Consider the following 18,288-nt stretch of genomic DNA (forward strand, 5'->3'; position numbering starts at 1 on the left):
TTATACGAAGTAATATTGAATAAAGCAAAATAATGCAATCTATGTCCTATTTCTAACATGATTAAATTACATGAAAAATTTTAAAAGAAAATAATTATATTATTCTATGTACTTGATTGCTTGCTGTTCTCTCAGTTGGTTGTAGATTCATTGGAACCTAGCATAAAATTGCTATTGAGAACATATCATACAGGAACACTCCGCTTGATGGAAAAAGTGGATTTTTATTTTGTATACTTTACAATGGATATGCATTTCGGGCCTTATGCTCTTCTTCACGAGTTTTAAATCTTAGCCTACCAATGGCCGAGTGGATAAAATAATTGAACACTGGAAGTTGGTTGAGAGTTCGAGCCTCATCAATGGGCTTGCCACGGGTAATTTTTCTGGTTTTCTTCGTTGTCTAACATGTAAATTGGGGACAATTTCATTCGGGAGGCATCTCCCTTGCAGCTCGCCCATGGTTCCATCAATACAATTCAATTCTTTTCATAGTCTCTTTGAAAACCGTTGGGGCAGTCACAACCAATTTCTCTAATACAACATATTGTTTTAATTAACATATACAACCAGGATTTCTTATTTCTGCACTTGCTTAGCAGATCATTGAAGATACAATTAGACTATTTATTACAATCATCATTCCAAGTTGTCTAGGTCTGTTCCTCCGTCCAGAATCAGATTCAAGATTCTCTAATTGAAAAATAATGCAAATATCGCTTTTTAAGATTAATATGATTAATCTAACTCAATTCATTATAAATAAAAACGTAAACTTATGACGCAATACATTATTACACAATATAAGTAGACTCAATTTTATTCCTTTGAGAGAGTTGTAGTGGAAGTACAAGATGAGAGTTGTGGATGAGACAGTGATGAGAGATGTCAGATCTAAACTGGTCAGAAAAATTCAAGTGTTCTGATTGGATTCAATTGGATTATCAAAAAGATAGAAAGGATTTTTTATTGTAGATTGCCCAGAAAATTGCAAAAAGTTGCATTTCTTTGTAAGAAAAATAATAAACACGAATTTTTAGACATTTCTTTCAAATTTCTAGTATCTTGAAACTCAAATATCATGATGGAATATGAATTATATAACACATAAAATATTATTATATAGTTCTGCAGTTAACATATGCACCTAAGAAAGCATTCTTTTCAATCCTGATAAATGTATGTTGCGCTCACACGTTATAAGTACAGTACTGTACATCCAGTACTTCAGATGGTTTGTAATGAATTGCAGACTTTCAAATTATCCTCTAGATAAAAATTACTGAAAATAAATTCATTTTTAAAAGAATAATAAATTGTAAATGAAATGAAACTGCTAATTACAGCTTAAATTTTTATTCAGAAAACAAAAATGAAATGTTGATTATAAAACAAAAAGCTGAAAAGATGTTATGCATTTTTCTATTGGTTAAATATAGACTTAATTTAATTACTTTTAACCAAATATATTCGAGATTAAACTAAAAATAAGGAATACAAATAATTCTAAATAACGTCAGCTACTCTGTAATTAATCAAAGTTTTAGTAACTTTCAAAACATTCATTTATCTTCAACAAGAATTGGTGTAAATATCGAATATTTCTCATCAGTTAGTTAAATCAAATATCTAGAATAATAAAGCAATTTCTTAAACAGATATAATCTAGATGATAACTATCAGTCATGTAACTTCACTTCCGAAATGAAATGTAATTTTCGTAAAAGTATCTCTTAAATAATGAAACAATTCTAGTAATTATATAACGATATATGTTACAATTTCAGAGCAATTTATTGTAATTTGACATCATTAAAGCAAATAGGAATGTCGGATCTTACCTGTATTGATTAGATACGATGCGAAAATGAAGCATCTGTTTGTTATATAATGAATTTATAATTTATTCAAGTAAATTCTTTAAAACAACATTAAAAATAAAGTTATTTAGTTGTGGAATATTTGAAATATTCTTATAATCAGAATTAACACTTCGATTTTTCTTATTTTAAGTGTAGGATGGTCAAAAATCAGTTAACCGGATTTTGTTTGTTATAGACATACTTGTGGATACGAACCGTAAGCTAAATTTGTTAATTCGCGTATTGATCAAGAAAAAAATTCACTTTCGAACAAACTTTTGTAAAGATTATAAAAGTATTTGAATAAAAAAAAGCACTATTAATTTATTCTCGATAATAGTTAACTGATTTTTGGACCATCGTCCATCGTGCGCGTGCATACACACACAAACAAAATACACATATTTCAAATTCATATTATGCATTACATTTACTAAATTAAGAATTGTTAAATATAGGCCTAAACATAATTGCGAAAACATACATAAAAAATATTTTACTTCTATAACTATCAGAAAACTACAATAATAAATAAGTTACTTATTTTAAATTTTGGTTAAGAAGATGCAAAGACTCTCTGAATAAACCTATGATATTGAAAGTTATCAATCTGCGAATACATTTTAACGTACAGTATGTACAAATTTCCTGTGATTTTGGCTAACATTTTTTAAGTTCCGTAAACATTAATACATAATGATTAAAATAGTAATGCTGGCAATATAGAAATCCCCCATTATTAGTAATAAATAGTGTAAATAGTGCAAATAAATGCCAATAAATAAAGTGGATGGTGCAAAAATAGCTATACACTTTATTATGAATTTTATTTATGAAAGGTAGTAAAGCAACAAAAAGAAAAAATATATGGCAGTAGAAGTAATAAATTAGAAACATACTCGTACATGTTAAAGTATATAGCTGTTTTTACACTATCTTATACTGCATATTTTAAAATTGATATAACCGAATTGTATATTAATTATTGGAGTTTTCTTTAAATTATTTTTTAAAATTCTAAAGTAGAAAAATAAGAATTTAAAATTCTACTTCAAATAACGTCTTGTCTTTTCTACAACCTTATGAGAATTTCTGCGTTAAAGATGATTAAGAAAATGTTTCACGTTGTTCTATTTTCGGTAGATATAATGAATAACTATGCTGCATTAATTTATATTCTCAGAGATAATTAAAATAATTATAGATAATGAAAAATTGTGATATATTTCTTGTAACAAACTGATAATTATCATCCTCTCTCAAATGCTGTTTATGTAAATAATTGTTTAAAATTCATTTAAAAATTTTATTGATTTTTTGTAAAATGTAATTTAGTGAAGTGTTTACTTAAGTATTAATGATTTCAATTTTTAATACTTTATATTATTTATTTATCCGAATAATCTTTAATTTATTTTTGTTTACATGAAAAGGATCATTCATCCACTTTATAAACCTTAATAGATAGGTTTAAGTTCAATTCTGAAGATGATTAATTAATAATAATAATAAAAATAATAATAAAATAAAAATAAAAAACAAATATTAAAAAAGAAAAACACTAATATTTATTCCCATCTAAATAACAAATTCCCAATGTTTACATCAGTTTGACTTTGAAATTCAATTTTATCCAACTATGGGCTATCTACAGATAACACAGATTCACGGCAATAATTTACTAAATTCAATCCTTCACCACAAAATAAAACAACAATAATAATAATAATAATAATAATAATGACAATTTTGAAAATACTTACAACGTATAATACAAAGAATGTTTCGAGTGTTTATGTTTATTATTATTATTACTTTTTTTTGTTAATTTTTTTTTTAATTTTTTAAATTTATAGAATAATCTACATACAATAAGTACTCTACCAATTTACAGAGAAGAGTTTTGTTGATATTAGGAATTTTTATTTGTTTTTCTTTCCTAGAGAAAAACTTTTATTTTTTTTATTTTTATTTATTTTTTTCTTTGTACGAAGAAGGGGGGGGGAAATATAGAATCATAGAAGTAATTCCTGTTGCTTATTTGCACACAGATATTTTTTCATTTCTTTTATTTTCTCTACTGATCATCTCAATCAGTAGACAGCCGCTGGAGAATTGCTATACTGATATAACATCCTGTACTTAATTATCCCAGATGTTTACAGTTTTTCATTGTCCTTTCGGCTTTACGAACTATAAAATATTGTTTAAACACGCTTCATGACGTCAGACTAGGTATTTTATTTTTTTTAATATATAATAGTTATTAGATCACTGTCTCAAAAGTGAGTCCATCAGCACCGACTTTTTCAGTCAATCTTGTGATATTAGATGCCACAAGAGGATCCAGTGACAAAGCGCAGAATTGATCGATAGTCTCCGTAGAACCTGTTTGAGTCCTCATGGAACTGAGACAGCTGTTGATAGAAAATAAATTACATATTTTTCTTTCGACAATTAAATTTTTCGTTTTATAAAGTTTTCTTTTTAAAANACATACAATAAGTACTCTACCAATTTACAGAGAAGAGTTTTGTTGATATTAGGAATTTTTATTTGTTTTTCTTTCCTAGAGAAAAACTTTTATTTTTTTTATTTTTATTTTTTTTTCTTTGTACGAAGAAGGGGGGGGGGAAATATAGAATCATAGAAGTAATTCCTGTTGCTTATTTGCACACAGATATTTTTTCATTTCTTTTATTTTCTCTACTGATCATCTCAATCAGTAGACAGCCGCTGGAGAATTGCTATACTGATATAACATCCTGTACTTAATTATCCCAGATGTTTACAGTTTTTCATTGTCCTTTCGGCTTTACGAACTATAAAATATTGTTTAAACACGCTTCATGACGTCAGACTAGGTATTTTATTTTTTTTAATATATAATAGTTATTAGATCACTGTCTCAAAAGTGAGTCCATCAGCACCGACTTTTTCAGTCAATCTTGTGATATTAGATGCCACAAGAGGATCCAGTGACAAAGCGCAGAATTGATCGATAGTCTCCGTAGAACCTGTTTGAGTCCTCATGGAACTGAGACAGCTGTTGATAGAAAATAAATTACATATTTTTCTTTCGACAATTAAATTTTTCGTTTTATAAAGTTTTCTTTTTAAAAAAAAATCTTACCTGCTTGTACTGCTAGATTTAGCAGAATCTGTACTACAAGAAACATCATTTTCTAGATTACAGCTTTCGTAACCAGTTAAAATATCGTCTTTTAAACGGTATAAAATCTTCCTAATTTCGCTATTTGTTGGGACCATATCTAATGCCTCTTCTATGTCTTGTAAAGCTTCTTCGGGACGTCTGAAATGATAAGATATACTCGAGTTTGTAGACCATCCTGACCGAAGAACACTTTTAGATGCTCTTAATTTTAATCAATTAAAATTAAAGGAGCTTGAAAACACGATTAAAATTAAGGGCATCTGAATTCAAACCTTCACCACAAAATAAAACAATAATAAACAATGAAAGTCATTGCAAGTAATATAAATAAAGGAATTTAACTAATTAAAATTAGTATTAAGGATCCAATTTAAATTTTTCACTTCTTACAAAAAGTTGTTTATTAAGACAATGTTTTGTAGGCATTACAAACTAAAACTTTAGTAAATAATTAAATAAGGATATTTTGTTAAATTAGTTATTAATTTGATATAAAGTTTTAAAGAATAAATTAATTAAAGTTTAAAAAATTTTAACTTGAATTTATTAGAAGAGTTTTGAATGCTTAATTTAAAGATGAAAAATGCAAATATGGGATAGTTTTCTAATGATCTATATTATTATTTCTTCTTATGGATAAAGTATAAAGTCTCCGTTAATTAATTACAAAATTGATCTGTTCTAACCAATTTTAAAATTTAAAAGATAACAAATTTGTTTCTGCCGACTTAAATGCATTAATTTAATTGGTAATAATAAAGTTTACAATTTTATTTATTATTTTTGTTTTAATTCGGCTGCAATTTCAAAAAATTGTAGACCTATAAATTCCCACTGTCGTCCGTCCGTTCGTCTTTCATTAATATCTGAAAACGGATGAAGGATGATACCAGATGTGAAAACCTTACGGGCAGGAAGTTCCGAAAAACTTCCTATGCAGACCAGAAGTCATGTTATTTCAATTGAAAACTTCCCCTGAAATGTGTGAGAGAGATGACGGCATGGCTCTGATGTAAAAGGAAAAGTATGATGTACAGGGGCAAGCCACTACTAATTTGAGATTGAGAGCATATATTTTAAATTAAATAAATTAAAAAGTATTATTAAAAATTGCAGCCCGGCATTGTAACGATGTCACAACAAATAATTGCTCATTTACTTATTATAAACTTAGCTTAGAGCAAGTGTAAATCCGGACCTAATATATAATAGGCCCTGTCATTACTTAAATAATAAATTGTTTTTTAAATGTTAGGTCCTAAACTGTATCTAAATCCTAAATTTCAATCTCTTATTTTATAAGAAAATGAGATATATTTATATTTAAATAAAACAAAAGCGATAAATTTCAAATAAAATTCAAGATAGAAATCAATATTTTATAGAAACAGTCGATTTTAATTAATTACTCTTATCAACAATAGCATTTACACAGTCAGAATACAGGAAGCTTTTAAAAGTATTTTGTTTATCTGCAAACATTTACCAGACAATTTATAAAATCGACAATGAGTGAATTGGTTAGAACTTAATTATCTTCATTAACGTCAATTTACAAGTCGTTATACGAGATTAAACAGAACGGTAATTTGCTAATAAGATAGTAACACTACTCTTAAGGGGGATATTAACGCTAGACGCACGTTGACATTTATATAAAACACGACTGAGAATCTCGATCGATGAAATATGACTTATACATGATATCATGTAAAAAAAAGACCTCGAGAAAGCTGTTCTTAAACACTTTCCTACAATAAAAGTCTGGTATTGATTACATAAACCTACTATTATTCCGTTCTTGTGACGTAAATACAGTCCATGCACGATTTACGATAAAACTAGCTTCGAAAATAATACCAAGAACTAGCGTTAGATTACATGAAGTAATTTATTTTTTTGAATTATTCATACATTAAATTATCCTAATATTGGACATAAATTAGACAAATGCAATAATTTACATGTAAAAGAATTTAAAACTGTCGATTTTAAAAGATAACTTAGTAAAATATTTTATTACTTATTTAAAGTGTAGGTTTGAATTCAAACTTTATTAAGTATTTAAGTAATATTTTTTAAAAAATTATCATTGTTACATTTAATATATTATCTATTGAGCTGGAATTTTTAAAAATAAATTCCCACGTTCGTCCGCTTGTCTGTCCTTCCTTAATCTCGAGAACAAAGACACATAGAAGAAAATAGAGGCCAGATATGAAAAGCTTAGGGATAGGAGGCCCCGATTAACTATAAATGAACTTCCAATTTGCAGCGAAAGTTAAGTTATTACAGTTCTAAAGTTTTCCCCTGGACGGAGTTAGATGACCGTCATGACTATTATTAACAGGAAAAGTATGATGTACAGGGGCATGACACTATTAAAATTGAAAGCATTGTCACGATGTTACAATAAATAATTACTCGTTTTAACAGTGGTTATGACCAGGGTCATCGAGAAAGGAGCAGGGATAGGACCTATAATTATTCCTACGCTTATAAAATTTCTGTTATTAAAAATACCGTTAAAACACTTTGAGGCTACTTTTTATTAATTAAAAAACATTCTACATATTTCATTTATTCAAAAAAAGAAAAAAAAACAAAAGGTTAAAGAGTTCCATATAAGCTCTCGAAGGCCCAGATTACAACAATCATAAGAAATAAATTTATATATTTGTGAAAAATGTGTAAATCCCTTTAAAATTATTCCTTCAGCTTTAAAATCCTTCTAACATTTTATAATAAAATAATTAAAAATTATTACTTTAAATTTTGTAGCGTTATTGAAGTGTTAATTTTAAATTCTAATCATGCATAAGAAAAATAAAAACTAATTTTGTAGATTTAATTTTTAATATTTCAACTTTTAATAAGTACAAATAAATCCACAGAGAAGGAAACATTTTCCAAATATGCCCTAATGAATTATATACAACATATATTGATTTTAATGATAAAAATAGGTTAACGTAATAACCTTGAAAAAGGATTTAGGAATTAAAACGGAATAAAAATATTTTAATGCATACTTTACTCTGTTAAAATTATGACAAAAACATTAACATTTTAATAATGAATTATTTGAATAAGAAAAAAAAAAATATCTAGAATTTTAATTAAGATTGTTTTAGATTTATTTAGGATATTTTTTTTTCCTTGTAGATTTGGCAAAAATTTCTTAGTTATAGGTTTATTATTAAAACTAAATGAAATAATTAAACATGTATTATATTAAATGATTTATTTAAAATATTAAATTTTTTAATGCTTACCCGCTATCACTTGTGGCTCTAGCACGAACATAATATCCTTCCCAAGATTTCGGTTTTATCTGTATCGCCTGATCAGCAGCATCTATGGCAGTTGTATAATCCTAAAAATTAAAATAAGAATTAATATTCAAAATTTAATTTAATATCATTCCATATACTCAAAGTTTTATAACGAATATAATTGCATTTATTATATTAAGAAATTTAATGTTGAAATAAGCTTAAAATTTTCGATCTTAGTTAAGAAAATCCTTTAAGTCTCGGGTAATTTATTATTATTAAAATAGTAAAAAATTAATTTAAACCACAAATCTACTTTAAAGTCTAGTATCTGTATAGGTTTTTATTCAATTTTATAGTATTTAAATGGATTAATATTACGAATTAAGAAGGAAATGTAGCATTACTTAAAACTGGTCTTATATTAAAATTAAATTTATATTTTCTAAATCGTTTTAATGAATATAAAATTTAATTTTCTATAGTTTATAATATAATTTCAAAAAAATAAAAAAATTTAGGAAAAAATACATCAGGGCTATTAATGAAAAAAAGCACGTCTTTAGCATATTTAACTACTACTATAAAAACTATCAAAGGTCGTTGAATTTCCCAAAAGAACACTTTAACATTGTATTACATTCAATGACATTAAACAGTATCATGATGTGTACTGAACGACAATGAATATTCATTGACCAATTAAAAAAATCAATAGATCCACATAAAGGGGAAAGTAATTAGAATAAGTGCTAAGAAATGTTATTTGAAGTACGAAAATAATTTTATGACTATATAAAGAAGCAAGATAATATGTAAATGGATAAAGAAAATGATACTAGTTATATATATATATAAAAGTGCAACAAATGTATTAAATCCTTCATAGAGATAGTCTGGAATATATTGAATAATATTAAAGCATGATTTCTTTATGAATTTTAAAGTTATGAATAAATATTCTTAAGACGTAAACAAAACAAAATGTAGGATATGTGCGAAGGGAATTGTTTATCTACAATATCTAAAGTCCAAATATGTATGTTAATAGTGGCATATTATCCTATGGGCAAAACGAGCAATTGCCTGGGACCTCCAGAAATCTAATCTTTTATAAACTCATTACTGTAGTAAAAATATCAAATTTTAAAGCTGGGACCTAGATTAACGGTGTGGTTCAAGGTGCACTGGCGCAAGGCAGAACTTAACCTGCTGGAGATCGTGTTAAAAAAACGAACGAAGCTATCCCAAAATTTTTCCCTGAAGAAAAATGTTCCTGAAGTCAACATGGGGTCCCTAATTCAATTTTCCTGGGCTCCATGAAGCTATACGCGCCGCTATATTTTAGGTAAAAAGTTCTATACTGTTCAACGTATCCGTCCCAAACTTGGCAAGAATAATCTTTAACACCTTATAAAAAAATACTATGGGGGTCACCCAACCACCACTAAAGCCCGAGCAATTTTTTGTGTTTTGAAGTTTCATTATTGTAAATACTCTAACTAAAATGTTCATTTATTGACCTAAGACCATTGTTTTTATTACCACCTTCAAAAGACCGAGCAATTGGAGATAGCTAGTGTTAAATAAATGAATTTATTGTGTATTTTACATCTGAAATATTCAATTTATTTCACTTAAGCGACCATTTTTAATTGAAATTCTAATTTCGATGGGATTTAAAAAAAATAAATTTAATCAGCTAATTTTCGTCGAAACTTTGCGTGTGGCCTTACAACATCAATAAAACATAATATTTCAATTATTTATTTATATGAACAAGAATAGATATATTATTCGAGTAAATACAATAAATTGTCCACAATTTTACTAAATGCCACCCGAATTTTCTTGAGAATAAAAATCATTTTCGTTGCATTTAAAATTCGAACAAACAGACAAGTTTTGATTTATTAATCTGAAAAGGTTAAACTATTTAATGATTCATTAAGAACTAATTAATAAGCCTACATAGAAATTTAACATGAAATTCTGTTAAGATAGCATCTATAATTCCAGAGAGAAGGTAAACTAGGATTTGAGAGATTAGTAATTATTTAACTATAATTGATGTTATTGATTACTTGTACGTGTTTCTAAATTTGTCATTTACATACTTTTGTAGCTGGCTGTTAATGATCTGTCATTAAATGTCGTTGATTGAGAGATGTGACAGTAAATGGCCCCACCCAAACACTGTTATTACCGTAATGGTATTTCATCCGCTCGTGTTAATGTTATTTGCATTATAAAGTTCGTTAGAAATTTAAAAATCACCTGAATTTGCGTGAAAATATCACATACAACAAACTCCCATTTGAATTACAAGAAACTAATGGAAATAAATAAATAAAATAAATGTATTAAGAAGAAACATTTGTTTATATTTTCTACAAATTTAAAAAAACTTTTCGATAATTCTTGCATCAAATATTATGTAAGTACTATATAATTAACAGTAGGAGATCGTGAAATTAGATAATTGTTACGAATAAATGGTCTACAGCTATTAGAATTGATTGATTGTAAATAAATTTAAAGTTTGCATGACAGAAAAATCTCTCTCTTTCTAAATAGGGAAATGTGTATAAATTAGCGAGAAAGAAAAATCTTTTAAAAATATTAAATATATCTCAAAATAACTTGAAGATAAACAAATATATAGATTCGAGTCACGTTCATGGACCTCAACATCCAAATGACGTGAACACACCATCTGGCGTGATGACACGGAACTAAAAACATCTCCATCCAATACTTTCTCCCAACAACATTAACAGGTGAAACAATACAAGTAGGACCCAGCTATAAGGTAAACTTTTCTAAAGATAAATCGTTCCTTTCTGTCCTTCAACTACAAATTACTCGGTTTTCTTTGTGTACACGCTAATCTTAAACAAATCAATATTCCCCTCTTACAACATCCTAAGCTGAAAATTAAATATTATAAATATACAACAGGAAAAAAAAGAAATCAATATTCTAGAAAATATGCAAGAAAAAAAAATTTTACTTCTTCGAAAAATTTTTAAATATAAACAAATCTAATTTATCTGTATGACTTATATAAATATGAGTTACATTTTAATAAGAAAATATTCAAAGATATCTTGTTTTAGTAGCATAAAATAAATGTGAAAATTATAATATAGCCCTATAATAACAACAGATCTAGCAGAGAATCTACTTTAGATTTAAGTATTGATAAATGATACAGTTATAACTGCATCAATTGTTTAGATACAATTTAGTTTAAAAATAAAATAAACAGTGAGAAAATATACAAATTAATCAAATTTTATTTTGTAAAAGCATTAAATAACTTTTTATTTTATTCTTCATTCAATTGTTTCCTAATCAGTAAGTCATACAACTCCTTAAAGATGTAAACCTAATTCTTGAATATATTTATTAATACTTATTAATGTTTATTATTAATAATTTTCTAATAAAATTAAAAGGAAAATTTTCATAATTTTTGGAATTTTTCAAGAATTAATTCGTAATAATTAGCTTCCAATTTTTCAATGGGTGTTAAGTAAAGTAATAACATCATTTTCATTACGTCAATTAAGATTTATAGGAATTTTATGGCTTTTTTTTTATTACCTCAATTACCTCCAATAAATAACCAATTGAAATTTTTCTTATATTCTAACGTAACGATCGAAAATTAGATGATAAATGACGTTTCTCTCCTTCACTGTTATAATTAAAAGAAAATAGTAATGATCAATAACGTAACAGAGAACGTGGAGTTAGACTAAATTTTAACAATAATTTATATTAAAAAAAGTAATAAATGCATTATTAATATTAAGCTAACAAACGAATTTTTTTGTTTAGGTCCTAATAAAAATATTTAAATCAAAATTTCAAAATTAGTGAGAGAGAAAGACTATAAATTATGCATAAACATGTCTTAACGAAAGTTATCATTTATAGCTTTTTAACTCTCATTAAACTAATTATAAAGAGTCTACCAGCCTAATAAATCATTAATTAACAATCGTGTATAACCTATATACATTAATATTAGCTGTATTAAATAAATTAAAACAATTAAATAAACGAAAATCGTGTTTACACGAAAGGAATAAATTCTAGAAAGAAAGGAAAAAAAACACCTGCTATGAAGAGATAACATCATTTATCTCATTCAATATCGTATCAGATTTATCTTCCTTTCCAAGAATTTTATTTTTTACTAATAAAAATTAAATTAAATTTTCTTTTTTAAGTTACTTTCTCGGTAATTTCTATGTAAATTAACAAAGAGAATATGAAATTACTAACATCCTGTCGTCCTTCCTTTATAAAAATACATGATATATATAGGCCTATACATGCCTGTCTTCATTCGAAATACTTGAGAATTTGCGTACAATTTTTATATGTTATAGGAAGGAAAATGGCGTATTTTTATGTCTTGTTTTAATAATATTTTATCAAGCAATCCTTCGATTCAACATCAATAACAAAATTGTCAACTAAATCTAATAAAATACGAAAACAATTTTATCAATCAGGCTACTTTTTATACAAAAATCAGCAATGTAATCTATTTTTATCTAAAAGAAACAATAGTAAATTAGATTTCGTTTACAATTGAGTTTAAAGGAATTGAAAAGAATATACAAATTCGTTACCATGTAAATAAAATAAAAATAAAATAAAATAACAAAAAAAAATTTTAATNAGATATTACTGTGGCCGGCTGAGCACGCAGCTGTTAATGGAGTTTGACCAGTTAGATCGTCTGTTGAATTAACATCTACTTCAGCCATGTCTAAAAGGAATTCGCAAACCTGGAGAGAAAGAAAAAATACATGATGATTCAAGCGATCGATAGTACATTTGTAAGGTTCAACTCTTAGCTGAATTACTTACTGTAACGTGACCACGCCTAGAAGCGGCTACTAAAGATTGCTGAGCAGCCCTGGCTAGACCTGGATCATCTTTATTGTCAAGAGGCCAGTCGTACTGAATTAAATAACTAACTATATCAAGATATCCATTTAGTGACGCGTGAACTAATGGACATTGTCCATTATTATCCGTTTGATTTATCTGAAAATAAAGTTAATTCATCATTTAATGGTTCGTAAATAATTAACGTAATATTTATAAATTTTTGAAGAGTTTATTGATAAAAATAATCAATATTGCTTTTACTACACAATGATTTATTACAATAGAGTTGTGTAATACATTCGTGTGTGTTTTTATAAATGAATAAACATCTACCTTTGCACCCCATGTGACCATTTGCCTAACGATTTCTAAATGGCCACGTCTGCTTGCTAAAGAAAGTGAACTCATTCCAGCATCAGTTGAAGCATTGACATCAGCACCGAATTCGAGCAATGACGTCACCATTTCGATATAACCCTCGTGAGCGGCGAAGCAAAGTAAAGGGGCATTATCAAGGTAACTGGTACGATAGTCTGGATTAGCACCAGCTAACAACAACAGACGGCTAACCTAAAAATTGAATTAAAAAATTAAATTAACGTTAACGAGAGCCAGTATTAAAGTAAAAGAAAGCAGATATACAACAACGTAATATTTATTTCAGAAATTGAATTTGAACAGTATAATAATTTTAAAACTTGTCTGGTTTTTCTCACGAAAAATTGCTAATTAAAATGTTATTTAACTCAATTTTTCTTCTTAAAATATTACTATATAATTCGTTTATTAATGTTTTTCGTTGTTCTAAATACAAATTAGACCAAAAGTAAGTTGAATAATATATATATAATCAGTTTAAACTGATTGAAACAAGCTACAGTCGCTTCGCTGTTATAAACCGGCTTTAATCGGCTTATAATATATATTTCGGTTAACTGACTTTTAGGTCATCTTGTATATTCATTGTGCATTATAAAGTTTAATTTTTTATTAAATGCATAATATAACATTCAAATTCAAGAACTATGTCAGAAATACCAAGAGGTGATACCTCAAAGCAGTTTAAGCAAGAAGTCTTTTTTTTTTAGTTATAATGTTCTAGAAAAAAATGCAATTAAAGAAATATAATACTTTGTAATATATAATAAGAAACTTTAAAAAGTAATAATAATTATTGAGCTTCTTTATTTATAAATTAAATACAGAATCTATTACTGTAAATAAATCATTAGAAAATATTTTCAGATAAGTAGTATAAAATGATACCACTCTTAAATCGAAGTTTTATTAGAGTTAGAATTACATAATATAAAAAAATATTTAAAAAAATATCACGTTAAAACTTAAAAAAATCACTTATTACAGAGCGATTTCTTTAAAAGTTTATATATTTCAATAAATATAATCTTAAACAATATTAATTTATATTACAATGAAAAATCACTCATGAATTAAAAGAAAAAAATCTTCTTTGGTTATTTTTTCATTCATTCAAAACAAACAAACAAAACCAAAACAGAGAAAAATAAATAAATATTTTGTTAAATAAAAATATACAATACTTTAGATGGCGCTGCTACAAACGATTTTATACAGTAAACTTAATATGTTTCAGGTGGCGCTACAAACATTGCAAATCTTGTTTGCGTGTTCGCAGCGCTACCTGAAAACATCTTTTTCAACTCAAACATTATTAACGTTTTCCAAATATATCTAGCATTTCAGCAGCAAAGTAATCGGTTTTTTTTTTAAATCTAATGCTGAACCGATTTAATAAACAAATTGGATAGACTGTCCTTTTTTGCACGCCCAACATAAAGCTGTCAGACCATCCTTATCCGTGCTATTTGTAGATGCTCCTGACAAAAATAATATATAAAATATAATTTCATGTTAACAGTTATATATATACAGAGTGGTCAAAAAGTCAGTTAACCTAGATATATAATATTTTTACTAACTTAAAACTGGTTTCAGACAGTTGTGTGTTGTCGTTCATAACCATTTTCGGTTAACTAATCCCTATATAATTAAAGTTTAGCGATATTATAATGATTAAACATAATGTACAGAATGTACATTTGTATCGTTCAAGATACTATGGGTTAACGAATGGCATTATTTTGATAACAGAATAAATACATTTTATCAAAAGTTGTTGGAGGAAAATATATCTTCGATTTTATTTTCTCTGGTCAATACAAAGAATGCGAGTTGGGAGTTTATATATTTATGCAATAAACTTTTTTTTGTAAACAAGATTCTACATTTGCTTTCACGCATAATTTCATAATATCTACGATAGCAAATGGACAAAAAAAAAAACAAGATAAACTAAATTTAGTACATAGTCTAGGATCGCAAATTTCGTTTCGTATCCTTTTTACCATGTAATAAATTTCATTTTTATAAGTTTGAAGTTTTTCTATTTTAGAAAGCATTTGTAGAAATTGTTACCACGAAGTATATCTATTTTAATTTGTTGCTGAAAATATATATATATATATTTTCAGCAACAAATATATATATATTTTTTTTCTTCATTTCTATTTTTGGAAGTGTAACGGGCAAAAAAGCAATTTATCTAAACAAACCAGTGTGCATATTTTTAAAATTTATAGGATTTATAATTAAATATAAGATTAATTTATTTAGATGATGATTAGATTGGTCAAGATCATCATTTTTCAATGGTTTTACTTTAATAAAGCAACATGGGAAAAGCATTGATTTGATGAAATTACCGAATATGAATATAAGTACATATTTTTACTAATTATAATACATTTTTTATGTAATTTTATGGAATTACCTTTAGAAAGAAGCAATTCCAATACCCCCATATGACCTTTCATTGCTGCAAACATTAAAGGAGTCCTTCCTTGTCCATCTGACAATTCAAGTGATCCCTCATGAGTTAAAAGCAATTTTGCAACTTTCCAATCACCATCAACCACAGCACAGACAAGTGGAGGTTCTCTCTGTCGATTGAGAGCTGATAAAGTAGCACCTCTTTGGATTAGCACTTCGCAGATATTACTGTGGCCGGCTGAGCACGCAGCTGTTAATGGAGTTTGACCAGTTAGATCGTCTGTTGAATTAACATCTACTTCAGCCATGTCTAAAAGGAATTCGCAAACCTGGAGAGAAAGAAAAAATACATGATGATTCAAGCGATCGATAGTACATTTGTAAGGTTCAACTCTTAGCTGAATTACTTACTGTAACGTGACCACGCCTAGAAGCGGCTACTAAAGATTGCTGAGCAGCCCTGGCTAGACCTGGATCATCTTTATTGTCAGGAGGCCAGTCGTACTGAATTAAATAACTAACTATATCAAGATATCCATTTAGTGACGCGTGAACTAATGGACATTGTCCATTATTATCCGTTTGATTTATCTGAAAATAAAGTTAATTCATCATTTAATGGTTCGTAAATAATTAACGTAATATTTATAAATTTTTGAAGAGTTTATTGATAAAAATAATCAATATTGCTTTTACTACACAATGATTTATTACAATAGAGTTGTGTAATACATTCGTGTGTGTTTTTATAAATGAATAAACATCTACCTTTGCACCCCATGTGACCATTTGCCTAACGATTTCTAAATGGCCACGTCTGCTTGCTAAAGAAAGTGAACTCATTCCAGCATCAGTTGAAGCATTGACATCAGCACCGAATTCGAGCAATGACGTCACCATTTCGATATAACCCTCGTGAGCGGCGAAGCAAAGTAAAGGGGCATTATCAAGGTAACTGGTACGATAGTCTGGATTAGCACCAGCTAACAACAACAGACGGCTAACCTAAAAATTGAATTAAAAAATTAAATTAACGTTAACGAGAGCCAGTATTAAAGTAAAAGAAAGCAGATATACAACAACGTAATATTTATTTCAGAAATTGAATTTGAACAGTATAATAATTTTAAAACTTGTCTGGTTTTTCTCACGAAAAATTGCTAATTAAAATGTTATTTAACTCAATTTTTCTTCTTAAAATATTACTATATAATTCGTTTATTAATGTTTTTCGTTGTTCTAAATACAAATTAGACCAAAAGTAAGTTGAATAATATATATATAATCAGTTTAAACTGATTGAAACAAGCTACAGTCGCTTCGCTGTTATAAACCGGCTTTAATCGGCTTATAATATATATTTCGGTTAACTGACTTTTAGGTCATCTTGTATATTCATTGTGCATTATAAAGTTTAATTTTTTATTAAATGCATAATATAACATTCAAATTCAAGAACTATGTCAGAAATACCAAGAGGTGATACCTCAAAGCAGTTTAAGCAAGAAGTCTTTTTTTTTTTAGTTATAATGTTCTAGAAAAAAATGCAATTAAAGAAATATAATACTTTGTAATATATAATAAGAAACTTTAAAAAGTAATAATAATTATTGAGCTTCTTTATTTATAAATTAAATACAGAATCTATTACTGTAAATAAATCATTAGAAAATATTTTCAGATAAGTAGTATAAAATGATACCACTCTTAAATCGAAGTTTTATTAGAGTTAGAATTACATAATATAAAAAAATATTTAAAAAAATATCACGTTAAAACTTAAAAAAATCACTTATTACAGAGCGATTTCTTTAAAAGTTTATATATTTCAATAAATATAATCTTAAACAATATTAATTTATATTACAATGAAAAATCACTCATGAATTAAAAGAAAAAAATCTTCTTTGGTTATTTTTTCATTCATTCAAAACAAACAAACAAAACCAAAACAGAGAAAAATAAATAAATATTTTGTTAAATAAAAATATACAATACTTTAGATGGCGCTGCTACAAACGATTTTATACAGTAAACTTAATATGTTTCAGGTGGCGCTACAAACATTGCAAATCTTGTTTGCGTGTTCGCAGCGCTACCTGAAAACATCTTTTTCAACTCAAACATTATTAACGTTTTCCAAATATATCTAGCATTTCAGCAAAGTAATCGGTTTTTTTTTTTTAAATCTAATGCTGAACCGATTTAAGAAACAAATTGGATAGAGCAAATATACTTCAAATATATATAT

At 27.0% G+C, this 18,288-nt stretch overlaps 1 protein-coding gene across 1 annotated transcript in view; it reads right to left on the reverse strand.

The window, feature by feature from the left end:
- Nucleotides 1–4,367: 4,367 nt before the first annotated feature.
- LOC111621672 (protein TANC2-like) overlaps nucleotides 4,368–18,288 on the reverse strand; it is a 124,328-nt gene continuing 110,407 nt past the window's right edge. The window contains exons 16-25 of the mRNA XM_023363879.1: nucleotides 16,806–17,042; nucleotides 16,449–16,628; nucleotides 16,039–16,366; nucleotides 15,006–15,085; nucleotides 13,560–13,796; nucleotides 13,203–13,382; nucleotides 12,995–13,120; nucleotides 8,313–8,413; nucleotides 4,996–5,175; nucleotides 4,368–4,908 (exon numbers count right to left, since the gene is read on the reverse strand). Of these exons, the coding sequence (XP_023219647.1) occupies nucleotides 4,758–4,908; nucleotides 4,996–5,175; nucleotides 8,313–8,413; nucleotides 12,995–13,120; nucleotides 13,203–13,382; nucleotides 13,560–13,796; nucleotides 15,006–15,085; nucleotides 16,039–16,366; nucleotides 16,449–16,628; nucleotides 16,806–17,042 (1,800 nt within the window). The 3' untranslated portion in view covers nucleotides 4,368–4,757. The remainder of the gene's footprint in view (nucleotides 4,909–4,995; nucleotides 5,176–8,312; nucleotides 8,414–12,994; nucleotides 13,121–13,202; nucleotides 13,383–13,559; nucleotides 13,797–15,005; nucleotides 15,086–16,038; nucleotides 16,367–16,448; nucleotides 16,629–16,805; nucleotides 17,043–18,288) is intronic.

The sequence above is a fragment of the Centruroides sculpturatus genome, unplaced genomic scaffold (genome assembly GCF_000671375.1).
Source record: "Centruroides sculpturatus isolate CEXI.00-Female unplaced genomic scaffold, Cexi_2.0 scaffold35, whole genome shotgun sequence".
NCBI classification, from domain to species: domain Eukaryota; kingdom Metazoa; phylum Arthropoda; class Arachnida; order Scorpiones; family Buthidae; genus Centruroides; species Centruroides sculpturatus.